Below are 21,957 nucleotides of genomic sequence, written 5' to 3' on the forward strand. Positions count from 1 at the left end.
AATACACTAGGTATCAAACCACGGCCATAAAATGCGACCGGCCCACGTTAATTTTGACACTTTAAAACCCGCATAACCTGCCGTAAAACCTTCTAAAACCTTATGGTCTAAACTACGCTTTGTTCTTATTTCTTAAAAGTAACTATCCACTTTTATTAGAGCAATAATAATTATAACTCGAAACACGTTTGATAGTAAACCGTACTCAGCAGCGAAAGTACAGGTTGTAAAAGTAAACAAAACATATCACTATATATCTCTTTCATCTGGGAGGTACTGACCACCTTTGGAAATAATATTCCTAGAGCGATAATTCCTCTATAAGAGTGGCTATGATATAAGAAGAGTTTATTTCAAGAATTTGAGAAAATCCGTCAAAATACAGGAAAAGAAAAGTACTTACAGCCATTGTTACGGTTGTGGTGGATGGGAAGAGAAGACAACCGAAGCACGGAATGCGCACGTCCCTCCTTCGGAATGTAAAGTAAGCGTTTATACCTTTATAACAGCACCTCCAGTGGTGGTCTCTTTCTCCTGAAATTAATTTCAGATTATTTCCCAGTTTCTAAACAGTATTGCCGTCCTCATTGGTTTGTTCATTCTTTTCTACAAATACAAAGTTATTTTCCAGTTGGTGTGCACAATTAATATTTAGTTAGAGTATGTTGCATGACTTACATTCGCCATATTCCAATGAGACAAATCTGCTTCTTTTCTTGTAGTGGTCATTACATTTTAAAGCCCGTGAGAACTTGTAAGAACTCATTTACTGTCTTTAACCCTAGACATTTTATTAATCTTTTCTCTATAAACACTACAACTTGATAGTCATACACACTTGACATAATTACGACTATAGTTCACAAACGTTTCAACCTCGAAGACTGTCTCATTTTTTATCCACACCTTATTCCATTTCCCTGGCACTAACGCATAATGTAACAAACGATTTAATTTAATTATCTCTTTCCAGTGCATCAAATCTCATTGGTTGTTCTCCCTTTTTTCACATGAGTAGATTCTAACAAGCCGAAAATCAGCTTCTTTCTTTATATCTTCAGCATTATCATTCAAGTCCATTTTTAAGACCCTGCTGTCAGTAGGCTGGCCCCATTTATTTGTCAGTTTTAGTTTTATGGTAATCTTGAGTAACGTTCTTCTGTTATTTTTTCTTAAACATCTTAAAGCTTTCTCATTCTATTTTTAGTTCTTGGGTCATTTGTATTCAATAGTCTTCGTGCTGTACATAAAATATTAATTTTTCTTTTGTGCTGTATATTTGGCTGCCTTAATTTGCAAAAATTCTTCCATGTGCATTTATGGTTTTGGTGTTATATCTCTCATCGATCAGAATTTTGAAAATGAAATGTCGTATTTCAATTGCCTTTTCGTCACTTAATGAATGTTCATAAGGCAATACTGTTCCATGGCTGCTCTCCATAATAATCTTTATTCCTACTTCTTTGTGTGTCTTGCTTATTCTGAGTTCTGTCATGTTGAAACCTTTGAAAAGTATACAATTTGTCTCATGTGGATTAGACTTCTTTAACTTGTGGTCTAATAGATATATATTGCTTGCTTTCTACATGTTCCCATATTTCTCCTTATAGCTTGTGAGCATTTACATTATGGTTCATCTCTAAGTTGGAAGTCGCAGTGTAACCTCTTTTTGAAGTAATTTTCAGCTTTAGCAAATCTTTAAGTAACGGTTTTTTTCCGATGAATCATTTATAGCAACATTGTCATTAGGATATTACTACATATGGTGGCTACTTACCGATAACATGGTACAGTTGTTCAGCAAATATTTTGAAGGGAAACATTTAATGGGTCATTTATGTGAAATAAAATTCATTGATTCACTGTAGAGCACAAGATATTGCTTTCCTTTTGGGAAAAACTAATTTGATTAAAATAGAAAGATTTGAGAAACAGCAAGAAACTATGGAATGTGCCGTTACATAGGTTGCGTCCTAAATTATGAGAAACATTATTTAGAGTTTCAGTTTATGTGCGTTATATTGCATATCTGCTAAAAAATAAATTTTCGTGTCACTTAAAGATTTATATCTTGAAAATTGATAGCTATGACTATCACAAATATTTGAAATTACCATAATATCCTATATACTAATATGCACAGAGAAACATTGTTTTCAGTTTATATATCCAATTGCATATCAAGCCTCAAAAAGTATTCTGTATAATATCGCTTACAGATGATGATTCATATGTTAAAATGATAAAGATTATGACTATCATAAACACTGCAAATTGTTATAGAAGCAGGGACAAAAATATCCAGTTTAGGACAGCACTGTACGAGCTAATGAATGAATGATTGGAAGTTTTCTGGCATCCTGTACGAGCTAAAAAGAAAGGTATTTGTATATACCAGTCAAAGATAAAACATTTATGTTAAAAATTTATAAAGATATGATTATCATAAACATTTTAACTAGCCATAACATCCGAAATAACGCATCTCATTGCATATCAGCTGAAAAAATTTCTATTTAGATAAGATAACGACAAATGTTTATGATATATCAAAAATGATAAATATATTACTATCATAAACATCAGAACTCGCCTTAATAACTGAAATACCACCAAAAAATAGAAGCAGAGAGAAACATTAAATCTTTAGTCCATGACACATCCCGTTATATATCAGTTGAAAACATCTTTATGTGGATAAAATAAACACAAAAATTTACGATATCTTAAAAATATATTACTATCATAAACATCAGAACCTGAAATAATATCCGCAATACCACCAAAATAGAAGTAGAGAGAAACATTATTAGGGAACTTTCACACTATGACGCCCCAATTCTTCCTTCGCCGGTCAGCGAGAGAAACTCGGTCCTTTGGCCCTGTAGCCATTCTCTGGATTGTCTGGTGCAACTCGCTGTGGTCGTTCTCATCAGGGTTCATCCACCACCTGACGATCTTTAGCGTCGCGTCGTGCATATATAATCAGTCAATATGCCTCCCAAATTTGACCCAAACGAGGTCAAGATCGGTAAATGCTGTAAAATGTGTTTTTTCTTAGTCGATAAAATCGACGATGTGACATGGGGTTCTCCCGAGTTCAGGTAGGAGCATGGTTTTCCGTCGGATGACGTTGATGTTATATTTGTTATTCCTCTTAAAGGTTTGTTTCTATGTGGTTAATATCCCTAAATATAGCTTGCTTGCGATGTATACAGTTAGACCTTTAGTTATAGCTTGTGAATTGGCTAATTTAGGATATCTGATATAGTTTGTATGTCTGTAAAAATACTTGTTGCCAGACCTACCTTATATGAAACACTAGCAGCGATGTTAAGGAGATTTTATATGTATATAGGTTATGTATTAATAGCAATTGATTATGCATTGACAAATATAGTGATCACCTGTTTGTTTTGCTCGATATGTATGGCAGTCTTTAGGAGAAACGTCAAACAGTACCTCGTAAATATACAAAGTCCCAATCTAGGTATACTAGGTCATTTACCATTTATTTCCACATGGTAAACTTTCTTGGTACTTAGTTTCGGCTGAAATACCCTATTCTTGAGAGGGAACGGCCCCTCCCCCTCTGATTTTCAGGTGATTGACCTTTTCCCGGTTAGGTGTTAATTCTCCCAGTGTGATTTTGGGCTTACCAGCAATATTTGTTTTTTTGTTTTTAATGCATGCCTGTCTGATTGCGCCGTATCCTACCTACTACTATTTCCGTAGTCCCCTTACACTGGCGTAAGTAAGTTTCAGCTAAGGTTTTTAAGAAATTGAGGCCAACAATTTAACGGTTTAAACACGTGGACCTTTGTGAATAGCCTAGTATCCCATGGCTTGCTTAGTAGGCTACCTAATGATGGTGAATAGCTAGGTATAAAGAAAAGTGGAAATAGAGAATTATAGGTATGCCAGTACCTAGCCTTAACATGCCAGGATACAGTTAGGGTAAAAAACCTCATGGTACAGGGGTGGACCTTGTACGATCAATGTGTACAACCCCCCAAAAAAGTAAATTATAACGCGTCCTGACATCGGAGATGGGCATCAGTCGCGACTTGTTGGTGAGAAACAGAGCTAAAGACTTCTACTCCGGTGTCAGGACGCGTTATAATGTACTTTTCTTGGGGTTGTACACATTGATCGTACATGGTCCACCCCTGTACCATGCGGTTTTTTACCCTATGATAAAAGGTGTGAATCTGTTGTTTGCGTGGTAAGACTTTACAACAGTTGTACACTGCCTGGTTCCTATGGGTTGGGAGTTCACCAGCTAGGAATGATCAATCTCTCTCTCTCTCTCTCTCTCTCTCTCTCTCTGACAGGTTACCGCCTTTTTATGTGCTTGGGGTGGCCCAAGGCCTCTCACCTTCCAGGTCAGCCTCAGTTAGGTCAAGTAGGTAAGGTCTGGGTTGGACGGGACTGAGTATGTAGAATAGTCGTGCACCCATTTGTGCTGCAGCGACATTGCTCAGGATATGACTGTAACTAACTGCTATGAAAAACTGCTGCCTTTGTACCTCGGCTAAGGTTGGATGGTCCAAGGAAGACTAGCAGGTAGAGCTCAATCAATTCAGAGAGAGTAATACATAGATTAGGGTAAAATACTGAATGGCCAACGGACGGCCACATCTACCATAACGCGACCACCTACCCGAAAATTGGACATTGTCCTTAATTTGTGACTTGGGAGGATAAACTTGCAGAGCTAAGTAGAGGCCTCGGGGTGTAGCTTCAACAGATGCTATCTCTTGACAAATGTCTATCCTTTGTTACGGGATGTGTTTTTCGGGAAGGTGGTAGTGCCACAGTAGAGGTCTGCCATTTGGTAATTTACCCTTAGTGGTGGGAGGCAGCAGGCATCTTAATTTTTTAAATTTTATTAACCAGAAAATTTTGCAAGAAAAATTTTAAGTTTGGTAAAGGAATGTCTTGTTAGGTCATAGGTATTTACTCATTTTAATACTGAACCTGTTTTGAGGGTGATGAGAATGACTGGAACAGGTTCTGCAGATGAAAACTACCCTAACCATTCCTAGAATGCCTTATCTTGACCGACCTTACCCTCCTAACCTTGTGTGACTTACCCTCCTAACCTTGTGTGACAAATCAGAAACAAGGGTTTAAGCTTTTGTGTCCATATATATGGTAACCTACAACCTGTACAAGTCTTTCCCTGTAGAAAAGCCTATGCTTGGAATGCGAGTTTTGACATCTTTGATACTTTAGTGGTATCATATGGATCAGGTTCAATTACTAGACCGAGCACATCTCATTGCAGTGTTTTGCAGCTTGGACACTGCATAAAAATGGCTCGGAAGAGGAAATATAAGGGTTATTGGATATGCTACTGATTATTTGTAGACATAGCCCGAGTCACCTTAAAGACACACACAAAACCCCTATATATGATTAATGGAAGATGAGAAAGTGCTTGTGAAAGTAAGTTATTGCAGGATAAGTGCAGTACTAAATTTGAGTTGCTGGCAATGAGGTGGTTGCAGGTTGGAGAGGTCTTTTTCTTTTGAGGTTGCATTTGGTTCAAGATAGTATTATTCTAGATTGATATCAGAGGTAGGTTTCCTTCAACCAGCACAAATATTTGTCACCCTTTGCGGTTTGTTAAGTAGAAGAAAACACTTCAAATGTTATCTTTATTGGAAGAGGAGACAGAAAAATATGGACAAATTGTGATCTGGGAACAAGGTTGTGCTCTTGGAAAGTTGGTTGGGATTGAGCTTAGGGAGAGTGGTAAAGCAAGCCATAATTTAGAGCATTTTAAGTTTTAGGTGGTGGTAAAATTTTAATCACTTACCGCAGTCGGCCATAGGTATTCCCACTTGAACGTTACAATATTTTAAGCCTATACCAAAAATACAGGATGTGAATGTTAATTTACATTGTGCTTTTCTTGGATGAAGACTTGGTGGAAAAGATGTTGCATTGAGTATATTCAGTGGGCAAGGAAGGCCTGACAATTTTCATGCAAAAGTTTCCTATGACTTTATATTAAATTCATAAGCTAGTTATTGAACTGCAATTCAACACTTACATACTACATACATACATTTAATTTTTTTTCTTTCATTTTCAACGCCCTATTCATTAATACTTTCCCAAAATTTTATCTTTACTAGTTTGTCTTGAAATTGGTCATTAATGCTCAACTTGGGTAGATTCATTAAAACTTAATAAAGTATTTGACAGTTCAACTAATGGTCAAGATAGCCTGTGATACCTTGTTTGTTCATAGTTAACCTTTAATCTTGTGTTTTCAGTATGTCTAAGATGTGTTGGTGGAGAAATGGCAGCCACTTCATCATTGGCTCCCAAAATTGGTCCCCTTGGTCTATCTCCAAAGAAGGTGGGTGACGACATCATGAAAGCTACTGGAGACTGGAAGGGTCTGAAGGTCACTGTAAAACTCATCATTCAAAACCGTCAGGCTCGTGTTGAAGTTGTCCCCTCAGCCGCATCCTTGGTTATTAAGGCTTTGAAAGAACCTCCACGTGACCGCAAGAAGGTCAAGCATAGTAAGTAGATTTACTCTTTTTTGGTTGAAGATCATGTTTATTTAGAACAGCCATGTATGGGATTGTTAGATAACATAATTTTGACTTATGGGTTTGATAAGTGTTTGCAGGCCCATTAAATTTGTCTTGGGTATTGGATTGTAAGTTTTTTTTTTTTTTCTTTCTTCTTTTCAGTCAAACACAATGGCAATATCACTTTGGATCAGATGATTGAAATTGCCAGAACAATGCGCTTCAGGTCCCAGGCCAAGCAGCTATGTGGAACCTTGAAGGAAGTCCTTGGTACTGCTCAGGCAAGTATTTCAAACCTTTGGTAGCATTTTGTAGATTTAGTAGTTTTCAATACAAGGTTAGTTTTCTAACTAGGCTGGTTTCACCCTACTTGTTAGATGCGGGATAGGGTACAGTAACAGCCTATAGAAAAGTGTTTCTTATTGGTCGCTGATTGTAGACAAGTACCTTCGGCATTACCCAGGGAAACTACAAATTAACTATTAAACAGGTGGTTTATGGTATGTTAATGCTTCATATCCTGTTTTGAAGCAAGTTTGCATCTTCCAGCCTCCTGGGTTTATAGTGTTTTAGAATTTTTTGTTTATATTTTGTTCCAGATTAGATGTGACCTATGATTCAGTTTCATTTCCAACATCTTTAATATATTTTCTAGGAGCTTATAAAACCTGGTCGAATTAATATATTTTCTTGGAGCTTATAAAACCTGACCAATTTGACCAGCTGTTTATGTTGGCATGGTCTGGCTGAAATGCTAAACTATAGGCTGTGGTTTTAATGTTTTATGTGGTTGCAAATGTTTGTCAAAAGAATTGGATTACAGGTCACTTGAGCTGAATAACTGAAGGTCACAAATGAACCATTGAACATAAGTGGTTAGTATATGTATTTTCATTCACTCATGATGTAATTAGGTTTCTTGCTGTTTTGGTGAGAAGTAGTTTGTGTATAGTATACGCATTCTGGTTGGCGAGATTGATTTGTTTGTTTGTTTATTTATTTATTTATTTACTTACATACATACACACACCAAAGAAGGTGTGAAGCATGAAGAAAGCACATAAAATATGGAAATAGATAGTTGGGCAAAGAATACTGAAAACTGGCTTACTTATGGAAGCTTGGACCATACAAGAACTAAGACGAGTAAGAATTGAGTGCATAACGCCGCAGTGCAGTGATTGGCAGGGCTTTGGCGTGCCACCTCAGCGGCCATGAGTTATTCTCAGGCATTCCATTGAGGTGTTAAGAGATGTGTATTTCTGGTTATAGAAGTACACTTGACCTGGTTTGAAAGTTGAGTAAAGCTGTTGGTCCCGTTGCTAATACAAACAAATAAAATTTGAATCTTTCATAGGCAAAAACTGCATGCAAGGTGGGGTTTACTTTTCACTCTGCACAAATAAAGATTCAATATTTGACAAAATCTGCATTGTACTAAAACGATAGAAAGTGTTAAACTTGATAGTAACTGTGGAATGGTTAATTAAGATGACAGTCTGATAAGTATAGGTTTCTAACCAAAGTATTGTATTCCAGAGCTTGGTATGTTTGACATTGCAGTACCAATCCTGACAATTTTTTCCTTTTGTTCTTACAGAGTGTTGGGTGCACAGTGGAAGGCCAGAACCCCCATGATATAATTGAGGGGATTGATGAAGGCACAATAGAAGTACCTGAAGAGTAAGCAAGCATCAGTCCCTACTTAACCCGTGGAAGCTTCAACTTGACCAGAGGTCCATTGTTTGCTTACATTCCTCACAAAAGTCATGATCATTCCCATGAAACCATTCCTGGGTATAAATAAAGTAGGAGACTCAATGTAGTTGTATTATTTCCCAAGTAGTAATAGAAAACTTGTGTGACATATTAATGTGGCTCCACCCTGAATGCTTTATAATAAGTGGTTGTAGATCAGTGTCTGACATTTGGTTTTCCTTTAGCTTGTGGGTGGTTCTGGAGCCCCTGGATAGTTCCTTAAACCTCAGGGATAGCTACCAGAACAGAGGGTGTTTGCATTTGCTCTCAGTCTACAGGCAGGAGAAACACTCTAGTAAGGATAAGAATACTTATGAACAGGCCAGAAACTTTGACTTGGCCAAGGTTTCATTTCTGAACTTTTATTCTTCTGTCATCCACTACTACTATTAGTGGTTTTTAGATCTTCCAAGTTTCAACTTATACACTGCAGTTGCCTGAGAAGACCATGTTATTTATGGAATTTTAATCAAATATAATAAAAGAAAAGCTAATAAATCCAAGAAGCCAGACTACACACTTCTTCATTTTAGGTAATATGTAGTCCTGGGTTACATCAGTCTTTGGTTCATAGTAGTAGTAGAGTTACAAATCATATAAGCTAAAAAGTGAACATTTCTAAAGTTAATACAAATTTCTGTGGAAAGCAAATTTCCATAAGTTAAATTCATAAAGATCGAGCTAATATGGTTGGGGTTGCAATGTATTTCCTGCAAGTGCTTAGTTTGTCAGTGTACCACTAGACATTACTAAAGGTTATGTGCAGAGTGCATTCGACTATGGCTGCAACTGGTTTCGTTCCTTTACTTTACCTTCTTTCATATTCCCATTCTAACATCTTATTTTTAACCCTCACTTGATGAGCAAAGGTTAGGTTGGTGGTACTGCATTTGCTTAATCAACCTGGTAGCATTCAGTGTTACCTTTGAAGGCTTTCTCAAGCTGTTGAGTTAACTTTTCTTGGGAGAATAATTTGTTCTCGCCCTTCTGATTTTCACTAGAGTACATTACATGCTCTTAATTGAAGTTTGTCATTGACCATTATAGGTTAGAAAAAACTTTTCAAACTATTTTTCTGTGAGATGGCCATAAATTTAGTTTTAGGCATGGAGACCAAAGTGGTAGTCAAGTGCGTACCACTTAGATTCTCAGGCATTCCATTGAGGAGTGAAATGTGTGCTTCTGGTCGTAGGAGTTCACTCTCGACATGATTCGGGAGTCGTGGAAAGGCTTTGGTCCCATTGTGAATAACCACAGGTTCCATTCCACAAAAACACCATACAAACAGACATTGGTTAGTAGATTAAATTTTTTCCCCCTTTTGTAAATGAGTACATACTCCCATTGAAACTCCTGTATAATTAGGGGCACGGATTCAATTGACGCCTGTGACTGTCTTTCGGGAATTATATTAAAAAGTGTAGTCTGTATCTGGAACAAACTAAACAAGATGGATGTGAAAAAAATGAGCTAAGTAATTAACTGGAAAGTATGATAAAGCTTCATTTTTTATAAATCTTGAAATTTTTCAGTGGAAAATGGGTGAAAATCTACTGACTGACCATCTGGAAGAAAAAGAAGCATTTCTATATCTAAAAATTTTGTTGCTAAATGACAATCCTGACAATAGGAAGATTGTGGATGAGTTTTAGTGCTATATTTTCAAAAGTCCAAGAAATCTTGACTAATTTATGTACAGGAATATTCCTCTCTTAAAGTTAGTGCAAGTTATAAACAAAATTTTATTTTTTATTAGGGAAATGCCAGCTTTTGCAAGAGAGGTAAGGTTTTGGAAAGTAGTTAGTTGTAAATCTTACAACGCGTGACCCTTAGTGAAGTTCAATTAAGATTTGGCAATGATGCATTTTACCCCAATCCAACATGGTGCCACACTGGATTGGTTTGATCAATATGCCTTAATAGACTGCTTCAAACTTAGGAAATGCATAGCAAGGTTTTCACAATGCAGTCTTAAGTAGGCCATCTGTTTTCCCCAGAAAAAGACAAGCTGTCATTTGAGGATACCAGAAGACAAGAACTGAAATTGATCTAATTATTGGAAACTGTTACCTGTCTGCCAGTGTATATTTTGTGGGTGTAATTTGTTATATATGTTGCAGCTGGAAAGCATTCTCTAAACACTTCGTAGATAAAGCAAAATTACCTTACTTGATAGTGTGCATTACATGTGACTTAGGGGAGCTTTCATGTTTTTATATTAAATGATTACTATTTTGGACTAAGCCAAAAATTGTAATACATGGTTTGCAAATTTTAGTCTTGCATCAAATTTGCAATGAAGGACGAATAACTGGGTTCAAGTTGGAAGTGGTGAGCCTTCTCAGTTTTCATTCAAAAAGTTATACAATATTCAGTCAAGATTCAGGTGAGTGAATAGCTACAGATCTTTTCAGAGATTTTAATAGATTCTTAATCTAAACCATTCTCAATTATAGCTATCAAGATTTGGGTTAAAAATATAAACGTAGAATTTTCCCAAGCACTAAAATTTCCTTGTTCGACCAATTGGGTATGCTGTTGTCAGTGCTGAAATATGTTTAGTCCTTGTACATGTAAGCTGTGAGTGATGAACAAGCATTATTGAATAATGAATCTGAAAATAACTTGGTAAGATTGAACTCGCCAATGCCTTTTGGTGATTTTCATTGCAAAAAGAAAACCACATTGAAGTAATGATGTTTGATCTTTGAACTGGTCACACAAAAGGTTTTGGATGAATTAACCATAACCCTCAATGAGGGATACTAATTTCAATCAATATATTTTTAGACTAGTCCAAGTTCTGGAAAGTTGGGCAGTCAACATTTCAGTTTAATGAATTAATTGGTTGTAATATATTTGATAAGATTTAATATGCTCAAAACAACCCTTGGGCCCAGTCCTATGAGGGTTAGAAATTTTATCTCTATGGTTTGGGTAACAATGTACTGGATTAATAATAATGATGATTCGATTGTCTGTACAGTATTTAAATAAGTAATTATCGCCTCGTTTCTAATGACTTGATTTAGATCACTCTGGCCCGGATCCAGTCTTTGAATTTGATCTTGGGGTATTGCAGCAGCAAGTACGTATAGTTGTTGGGGCCTTAATGTAGCTTTATAACTGTCTGTTAATTCCAGTTTATTATTAAAGGGTTTGGTCATCAGTATGTTAATTCCAGTTTTTTATTAAGTGTTTTGGTCATAGTTCACTGTTGGTTTTTATTTTTTAGATTATTTGTTATAAAGGAAATCCAATTTTCTTTGTACATAAAGGAAATGCAATTTTCTTTGTACAGAATATTTGCTGCATGTCCATCATTTAAAATATACCCAGTCATGAATTTGTCACACACCATGACATTTTTTTTTTATTCGCAAATGATAAGTATATAACTTATACATTTAGGGCATTAAAACTTATTTTAGTGCTTTGTCACTTGTAAATTTTGAACTGCAGCCTGGTATTTTACTCTAAATTAGTATGCCAGTTACTCTTAATCTAATTAGTGATCCATGCTTAATTTTAATTTTTAACTCCTTGTACATATATTAGTCTCTTTGCTTTTGCGAAAGACTTTGTTTTTCCTTACGACTGTTATTCGTAAGTATTTCTGGTTCCTTCCGTCTCCTATGTGATATCTTAGTAGAGTGGGTCTTCTTAAACTAAAGGAGATGATTCAAACGGATAAGTTGAAAAAGGTATAACAACTTTATTCTGTAACTCCATAATAAGAGAGACAGTTCGGTCGGGAGACCGATATGTTTGATCGCTGGTAATGAACTGCACTCTTAGAGCATCACGTCGATAGCGAAACATTAGCTATCTCAGCGATTCATATAAAAACATACGTAGTCCGCCGGCTCGGAAGTTACAAGTTTCCGGCGTAGGTTAACAGGTCAACCGCTTCCCATGGAAGTTGTTGTGCAAAGTTATCAGTAATGCAAAACAATGACATTTCTAAACAGATTTAAACCAGGCTACTGCAGACATCGCATAGCGTAATCTAGATCTGCATTGGTCACGTAGGACCCTCCTAATTCCAATGACCTCAGGTCATGGGTTTTTATTTACAGATATGTAATTCTAAAATGTATTTATTACATTAGGCTCGGACAGCTACCATTCAAGCCTTGAATAACAAAAGTTACTTTAAACATTGTTTCTTAGGAGTGTGCTCGTAACATATGTTTAGGTATAAACATAACAAGTGATTCAATGTATAAAAAGGTTCTGTTACATACCCTTTTGACATATTCATAAACAAAGATAAATGCATGGAAAATCTAGATCCATGTTTGGTAATAATAATGATTAGGTACCCAAAATAATAAGGTAAAAATCAAAGGATTAACATGTATACATGATTAATATGATAATAGGTAACCTGATTAAGAATAGTGGTTACTGATAGATTACAACATGATCATGGATAATTGTTAAAGAGTACTTGTCACTCTTTGTAATAGGCAAATATAATGGTACAATTGTATAATAGTATAATTGTGGCCAGATTAATATATAGGGCTGGTATATTTTATTAGGTGCCCGAAAAATACCTTTAGGAGTATATTAATGTATAATATTGGGCTATAATAATTTATTAGGTGCCCGGGAGATACTTTAACTGTTCAAATGCAAAGGCGTGAGTCTTTCTTGTCCTACATTTTTGCCAGCACACAGACCGCTTTTCACACACAACACAATTCCAAACAATTTCCCTAGGCACAAAATGAAATGGCCAGTTTCAGGCGGCCCTAAACCCAAACGACTTGAGTTTAACGGGTACGTCATCTGGACGGGACAATACGTTTCCTTGGAGATCCTTCTGTGTATGCCTCGGCCTACGCCGAGCAAAGATGTTGACGGCGATAACCAATATGGCCGTCACGCTGAACACGGCCAGCAGAATGTAGTAACGAAGATTTTCTCCACCTGCATAAGTCGGTGACGCGTGGTTCATCTCAGCCATTTGCGTCAACGATGAGCACCCGCGCGTTGTATGGGAGAGGTAGTGATGGGATAATTGTAGACGCCCAAGTATAGTTCGCAAAATACGCCTTCTCACGTATTATCGCGTTGACCCTCTGACGGTGAGTTTGAGATGTCCCCGTAAACCATCAGCTGCTACAAAGATAGGGGAATGGGCGGTGGTCCCATCCGGGCATACAACGTGGAAACCGGCTTTGTCGTAACGGATCCAGGAGCCATTATTCATTCTGTAATTGAATTTATTACTGTAAAAGGGATAAAGTTTCCCCAGACAACCTTCGCTTGTATGAGAGAGAGAGCCGTTTAGCACTATGCCTAACTCACATGAATCCGTTGATATAGGATAGAATTCAAAGAGTCAGCTGTACAAATTTTATTATTCATGGCTTCTGAACAGTGAGTGAGTTTATCTAAGTCTTTAATGACTGTAAATGATTTCCTATCAGAAGAAATCGAACATGCCCCGTCAAATTGGATATTACTGGACTTGAGTTATTCGTCATGAAAGTAGGAAACGGTGCTATTTTGTATGATTGCCAAGCATCGGAAGAATCAAAAGGTATAGTGATCATAATCCTGTAATTTTCAACGCTGACTGATATTAGGCTATAATAGAACTCTACTTTATGGGCGTCTAATAAAGGAATATAACCTAGTTTCTCCCGTCCGTTCTCCAAAGTTAACGTCAGATCTTTAATAGGCATGAGGTGGAGATAAACACACCCTTTGTCGCTGAACGGTATAAAAGCTTTTCTTACCATAATTTTTGAGATTTCTCAATAAATAAAATGTGATATTTTCACACGGATATGATCTATTTTTGAACTATAGTAAGCTAACGTAGCCAGCAAATGTTGGACTTCCATAACCTGATCGATATTATTTGAATGTTCGTTTACTAAACTCATTATTTGATTGATTGAAGATAACTGACTGCGAAGTTCAGACAAAGCTAATTCGGTTTTGTGTTGCAAAAACTCAATTCTTTTATTTTGATTATTTATCTTAAGGCGATTTGAAATTCCTAAGCCTAGATTCGCAACAGATCCTAAGATGTTTAGTCCAGCCAGAATAAGCGGGTTGCGGCGTTCGAGACTATTGTGCCGCACAGACCACATCAGCAAGTTCCTCTGCCTCGGCGATTTTATTTTGTATGTCATAAGACAACATTTCCGCGACGCTTAGGGTTTGAGCTAGCGAAATCTCTGAATTAGCATGAAAATTACGTTGGTGCATTTCCTTAAGTGAAATGGCAAACCTCATCAGGTCATTCTTTAAGTTAAGGACGTCATCTTCAGGCAAAAATATGGCCTGCATATCCACTTCTATGACTATATTACTTGACACTATAAAAATGTCGTCTGTTCTCTCGATAATCGAGCCATGATTAAATTCTATTTCTTTCGTCTTAGCGCTCTTTCCATACAACAAAGATGTCTGAACACACAATATCACTCCTAACAATAACAGATTCATTTTTGAAAACCTGCAATGAGTAAAATATATGTAATAACTCGTGTAAAAGAATAGGTTTACATACAAATATGATTAATATATATATATATATATATATATAATATATATATATATATAAATTATTATACAAGTTTCATAAATACAACCATTTTTTCCCTCACTCCATCTACCTTTCTTTAGATTCTGATATGTGCCAATGGAACTATTCTCACATCAGTGGGTTTGGATACATTTTGAACCCTAAATCTATTGGCCGTTAATATTTCTAAAATGTTAAAACGGGCCTTCAAACTTAGGTGTCAGTTTATAATTTAAACCTTTACGTACGTATACTTGTATGTATACCTGATCGCCCACGGCATATGTTCTAGTTGGCTTAGCTATTTTATCATGATTTCTTTTCATTATTATTTGTGCTTCTTCTAGATTGTACGAAGTATATTATATCGACTTATGCTTGCATCCATAACATCCTTTAGAGGATTTGATAAATTAGTTGTAGGCGTTAGTACATGGAAAGGTGTTCTAGCTGGGATACCGTACAGTGCCTCGTGCGGTGTCATTTTAATAAACACATGATACGAGTGATTAAGTGTGCTTAGTACCGCAGGTATGGCAAAAGTCCCAGTTGGGGTCTGCCCCCCCTTAGGTGACCCTTAAAATGTTTAAAACCTTACGATTTGCCCTTTCCACTAGCCCATTAGACTCTGGGTGATAGATCATGGTATTGATTTTCTTTATGCAAAGGAATTCGCACAAGGAGTTAAGGAAATGATTATTGAACTCCCTGCCCGAGTCTGATATAATGGTGTGTGGAATTCCATGTTTACAAATGTAGCACTCGTAAAACTTTCTAGCGCACTCGACTGCGGTTTTTGTTTTAAGCGCTATCAGTTCTGTATATCGAGTCAAAGCATCTATGATTACTAGGAGGTGCTTATTTCCTCTGTTTGACTCGTAAAATCCTGTTAATAAATCTAAGTGTACTCTTTCAAAGGGTTGATTTGGCACGGGTAAGCCCCTAGGCTGACAGGTGTCTTTGTGTGCCCTTTGTATTCTTGACAAGTGCGACAATTTGCTATGTGCTTTTTTATATCTGTAAGCATCGTATGCCAATAAAATAAGGATTTGGCTTTCTGTGACATTAGGGAATAACCCTGGGTGTCCATGCAGTGGATTTTCATGCAACCATTTTAAGACAGTGGGTATGAGTGAGATAGGTACCACCACCTGGTTGTTATTCAACTGTGGTGTGTTGCGGGTTTTCCTCGTCACGGATCTACACAGGATATTATCTTGGATGATATAATTCTGCTGCTTATACTTTATATATTCCTTTTCCTTCGGATTTCCGTTTAACGCAATGATGATTTTTTCTATTTGCGGATCTTTTCTTTGTTCCGTCTGTAATAGTTCAGCACTCCAGCCCAGATCTTCCTGTTCAGATATAGTTTTAACAATGGGCGTGGAGGTTGAGATATCTATTAATTCAGCTAATGGCTCAGTACAAGATGAAGAGGGGTTGCGTGATAATGCGTCAGCAATGATATTTGCTTTCCCAGGTAAATACCCGATCCTCGCGCCAAAGTCCTGGATGATCATGTGCCACCGAGTTCGCTTAGGGCTGTGACTAAAGCCTTTAAAGAAGTCGGTTAGGGGCTTATGATCAGTGAGAACCTTGACGGGATAACCGTATATTATAAATTTAAAATGCACGAGTGAATTAACAATAGCGAGCCCTTCCTTGTCTATTACTGCATATTTACTTTCGGAAGGTCTCAGTTTACGTGAATAAAAAGCTATAGGGAAAAACTGTTTATCATATTGTTGAAGCAATACCCCACCTACTCCTAGGTCTGAGGCGTCTGTTGCTATGATGAATTCCTTACCGAAGTCAGGAAATTTCAAGATAGGAGAACTACACAGTTCATCTTTCAATTTATCGAACGCCTGTTGATGATTTTCAGACCATATGAAATCTACGCCCTTTTTTATAAGATCTAGATTTTTCAGCATGATTGTGTAACAAACAAACAAAAAAATAAAAAGAGCACTGTTCCTACACATATGCACACCATTGCTTTTTATGTAGGAGTAACCTTCAGTACGAGCTGGAGACTCATTGAACTTATCAAAAAGAGCAGTTAACTGGTGGTTATAGGGGTGAGTGGGGGTATACCTCTAGCTTACCTGCCATTGCCAAGCACTTTTACTTCAGCCATCACCTGGTATACATTTCTTGCTTCACTGCGCTAGGCATCTGTTGAACCTGAGTATTTCTAAACAATTGCAAGTTTGTGATTACATATATTTTTTTTATAATGGCGAGAAAACAAACATGGACAATGTCAGAGGTCTTGACTTTTTGTTTCAAAAGTTTTTTCATAATGCTCTCACTTTAGCAAGTTCAGGGAGGTGACAGTGCAATTCCTGTCATGAAAGGAGGAACCAGCTCTGCTTGAGGGTTGTCTGTTAGCTGTTGTCCTTGGAGAAGCTCATGCTGTGGCGGGATCACAAAAAACAAATAAACCCCCACAGTTAAGTTAATCGTACCAGCTAACAAAATTTCCCACACTCACACTTTCCCCTTTACGTTACCTTTAACCTGCAGGACAATTGGTTCAACAAAATACCAAACACACAAAACACAAACAGGTACTCACCTCTGGCTTCTGATACTTAGGGCTAGGCTGTGCTGTCCACTGGATATAGGCTATAGGCTAGCCGACAGACAACCACCGCCTACAACCAAACACAAACCAGCCACCCGAGACCCACAACCCCACAAAACCTCAATAACCCGACAAATCACTGCAGACGAACACCAACAGCCTGAAAGAACACAACTTCCCCCAGCACAACAACACGCCAAAAACCAACACTGCCCCAACCACCACTCACAGACACCAAAAAATGCACCACCAACCTCCTTAACCTCACCACAACCAGACAGACACACGCACAACAACTTCACAACCCCAAAATCTATCAAATAACACCAAAACAACCAAACACCAAATGATAACTGCTGCCAAAACCGACACTAACTTCACCAGACGCCTCACTCCTTACGACTCTCGTCACAGACTTCCACTGACTTCCTACAGAGCGCCACAACAGACATGCTTCCGACCGCCATTTGACCACTCCCATTCATTCTTCCACCAATCTCTCTCTCTCTCTCACACACAACCTTTGGAGATGTTGTCAAATATAAACTATCATTACTCCTCCATATTACCTGCCCCATTACATTTGACAACATCTTACACTCACAACATCCACACTAAATTGCCTTTCGCAACACCCAAGGATGCTCAGATGCAGGTCCCCTGGATCTTGTTTGAGGACCACCATACACTCTTTCAGTTACATCGCCATTCATTTCTTCCAAACCACTTTCTTTCAAACTCCCATTATCTCCCTCCCTACCATCCTCCCAAATTCCATTCACTACTTCACCGATGTCTTCTAACTCTGTTCCAACATCTCCCCTATTTCGGCCACCAAACCACTCAGTTCATCCATACTTCTGTCAAACTCCTGCAAAGACTTATCCATCCTATCAACTACCTCCTCACTACTCAGTTTCCTTCTCACTGAAGTCTCATTTGTCCCTGTCAACTCAAACCCACATACACTACAAGTATCATTCATTCCCCAAAAGTCATCCGTAGCACACGCTTTATCAACTGTTTGGACCCTACCACCAACCCCTTTACCATGCTGTTAACGCTTTTTCCTTCCACTTCCTCTCTCCACACTTCTGTTTTCTTCCATACTCAACCAACACCAACTGTCGATCTCCCAGACCAATTTGTTCACCGACAGTCGGCTCATACTTATTCACCCTCAACCACTCACTCATTGCATTCTCCCGAACATACTGTGGTACTTCCCTCCACTTACGGAGCTGGTTATGGTGTGCCCTAACCTCATCCATTCTCCCACCTACTCGCAATTTCCCCAAAACATAACTCAATCCACTCGGTCCCACTTCCAAAATCTCAAAAGGCCCTTCAAATTTCTCCCTTACTTTATTCACATTCATTCTTCCCATCTCAACCAACTCTTTCAACATCTTATCCCCAATCTTAAAACTCTCAAACCTTTCACTTGCTTTCTTCCACAAATCCTGATCACCTTCTGACAGACCCAACCGCGGTCTGACAATCCTTTCAAAATTCAACACATATTTACAAGGAGACATACCTATACTCTTCTGCAGTGTGGCGTTATATACCCAAACTGCACGTCCTACATACATATCCCAATCCTTGTTGCCCTTACTCATCATTCGCAAAATCTGTCATCGTCCTAAGTCCTTTCAGCCAACCCATTCGCGCTGGGCATATATGGAGTAGAATACACATGCACAACACCCCATTCCTTCAACATTTCTTCAAATTCCCATCCCACAAACTCAGGTCCATTATCACTCAACATTTTTGCCGGCATACACACACATGGGCAACATCACTTGACCCACCATTCGTGCAACCGTTTCACTCCTCTTATCTTTGATGGGAACCACATAGGCAAATTTACTCATGTGATCCACCATCACAACCATCCCCATGTGTCCTCTCGCAGTCCTAAGCAAAGAAACACAATCAATCACAAGCATTTCAAACGGCTCTTTCATCTGCAATCGCAACACAGGTGGACTTGCATGCACACTCCGATACTTTCCCCTCTGACAGTCTTCACACGTGACAGCCACATCCACACAAATCTTATTCAACCCAGCATACAATCTCTCTCTCATGCATTCCCACAACTTATTTTTTCCCATATGCCCAAACCGATCATGCACCAACAAACACATACTCACAGCTGACTCAACAGAAAACACTGGCACATACACTTCCTTGTCATACACCCCTTCCTGATGCAAAAAGTACACAATGTTTTTGCACATCACAAAACGTTTAGCAACCCTCATATATACATCCAACTCACATGGCCAGTCTTCCACACGCACTCCTCCCAAAACACTTTGTCGCAACACACTTATCTCCAGGCACTTATTTTGCATTTCCTCAATCTCTTCCTCACTCAATAGATCATTCTCACTCCTAGCAATATCAATCATACCCACAAAGTTTGCTACAAACACATTACCATCTTGAATCCTAGCTACTTGTCTGGCCCCCTTTCTAAGAATTCCATTTCCTATATCTACGTCTATATCGTGGATCCTCAAAAAATCTATCCCTATTAAAAAGCAAGATGGCATATCATTTTCTCCTATAACTATAAAGTTATGCATTACCTCAAGATCTCCCAACCTAACCTTTAACCGTACCTCTTCCCATACTAAAACACTTCCTTGTCCTAACCCATGTATTCTCACACTTGTAGACTGCCCTTTCACTTCCCAATCACATCTCTCAAGTTCACTCACCACTGACCCACTCACCAAGGAAACTTGTGCCCCTGTGTCAACCAAACTACAGTACTCACTATCAATTACTTGGACAAACATCACCATTTTCCCTCGAGTCCCATGCATACACACATTCACTACCACGTCCACCTGGTTATCCCCATCACAATCCTCATCACATTCATCCTCAGTTAATTCCCCATTTCCACAATTCTGACTCAGATCCCCTTCACAGTCCCTTTTTGTAACCAACCAATTACAACCACGTTCCCCACACTGAATCATCAAAACCCGACGTTCATTACCTGTGCTCACCCTTCCTCGATATTCAACTGGTCTGTCCCATCCAAAATACAACAACATCTTTATTCCAAACAACTCGGCTACTGCTGACAACAATTCATGCAACATTTCTCCTTGCCCACCTTGTTCCTCCGCAGATGCCACTTCCTTCTGAACATCACTCATCAACTTCACTCGCAACTCATTCACACTACAGGGTACCTCTTCAACCAGAACCTTACCTTCCAAGTTTTTCAATGCTGAAAACAAACATTCACACACACTGTCATTCCCCTCAAACCTCTCTTTTACAACCAACCCCTCAGGTACCATATTCGGATCCCAGTCACTTTTCACAACACCACTGTCCTTACCATGCATCCTAGACATCGTATCAGCAATCACATTTTTACTCCCCAGCACATATTCAAAGCCAAAATCAAACTCACTCAAATCCTCAATTGTCCTCGCAATCCTAGCATTCACACTTTCCTTCTTGATCATATAAACTAATGGCCGATGATCTGTCCTTATGACAAATTTTACCCCATACAAAAACACTTTCAACGCTTTCACACAAAACCTTATTGCCGCAAGCTCCTTCTCAACCACCAAAGGCTTCAGCTCTGCTTTATTAAAAGCTTTACTCATATACACAATCACTCTCAATTGTCCCTCCCCATTCACCTCTTGCATCTGCACCAAGCATCTTCCCATACTAAACTTACTAGCATCAGCATACAACTAGAGCTTACTGGCATCCTCACTATAGTCCGGAAAAGCCAAGGTGACGTCCCTAGCAGCCTCCTCTTTCAATCTCTCAAATGCTCCCACCATTCGCTCATCCCACCTCAGCTTAGTACAATTTTTCTTCCCGGTCCATTCAGTCAACGGCTTCCCTATACCCGAACAATCCCTAACAAACTTCCTCCCAAACTCAATCAACCCCAAAAAACCCTTTAACTCCCGCACGGTCCGGGGACGTGGAAACTCCTTTACTTTTTCCACAAACTTTTCACTCTTCCTTACACCACTCGCACTCACCTTATGACCAAGAAATTCCACTTCCCCAGCCAACCACGTACACTTCTCCAGCTTCACTTTCACTCCAACCTCTTCCAACCGTTCTAACACCTCAAGCAGTTCCACATTCTCCTCAACAGTCTTGCTTGCAATCAAAACGTCATCTATAAACACAGTCACCTTCCTTCTATCAAAACCAGCCAAAACTACATTCATTGCTCTCTGGAAGGCAGCAGGCGCATTAGCCAATCCAAAACTTAACCTCTTGAATTGATAGTGGCAGCTACCACTCGAAAAAGCCGTAACATGCCTGCTCCCTTCCTCAAGAGGCATCTGGTAATAGCCCCTTACCAGATCCAATTTTGTGAACACTTATCCCATGCATCTTATACACACAATCAGACACCACATTCATCGGGGATCGCTCCTTCACAGTCACTACATTAGCGCTGAATGGCCTTTGATGCCCCAGTGCTTGGC

The 21,957-nt window shown here is 38.5% G+C and overlaps 2 protein-coding genes across 3 annotated transcripts in view; one reads left to right on the forward strand and one right to left on the reverse strand.

The window, feature by feature from the left end:
• Positions 1–557, reverse strand: part of LOC135200836 (small ribosomal subunit protein eS4-like) — a 59,161-nt gene extending 58,604 nt beyond the window's left edge. Inside the window, exon 1 of the mRNA XM_064229525.1 lies at positions 404–557. Coding sequence (XP_064085595.1) covers positions 404–409 — 6 coding nt within the window. The 5' untranslated portion in view covers positions 410–557. The remainder of the gene's footprint in view (positions 1–403) is intronic.
• A 2,296-nt stretch (positions 558–2,853) lies between these two features.
• On the forward strand, positions 2,854–8,375 carry LOC135200837 (large ribosomal subunit protein uL11-like). Of its 2 annotated transcripts, none has more exons than XM_064229527.1 (4): positions 2,854–3,031; positions 6,288–6,542; positions 6,717–6,835; positions 8,155–8,375. In XM_064229527.1, exons 1-4 carry the CDS (start codon positions 2,995–2,997, stop codon positions 8,239–8,241), a joined length of 498 nt encoding a protein of 165 aa, XP_064085597.1. In that variant the 5' UTR covers positions 2,854–2,994; the 3' UTR covers positions 8,242–8,375. The 2 variants fall into 2 exon arrangements, with proteins under 2 accessions (XP_064085597.1, XP_064085598.1); XM_064229528.1 differs by having other exon boundaries at positions 2,855–3,104.
• Positions 8,376–21,957: the final 13,582 nt, after the last annotated feature.

The sequence above is a fragment of the Macrobrachium nipponense genome, chromosome 27, assembly GCF_015104395.2.
Source record: "Macrobrachium nipponense isolate FS-2020 chromosome 27, ASM1510439v2, whole genome shotgun sequence".
NCBI lineage: Eukaryota > Metazoa > Arthropoda > Malacostraca > Decapoda > Palaemonidae > Macrobrachium > Macrobrachium nipponense.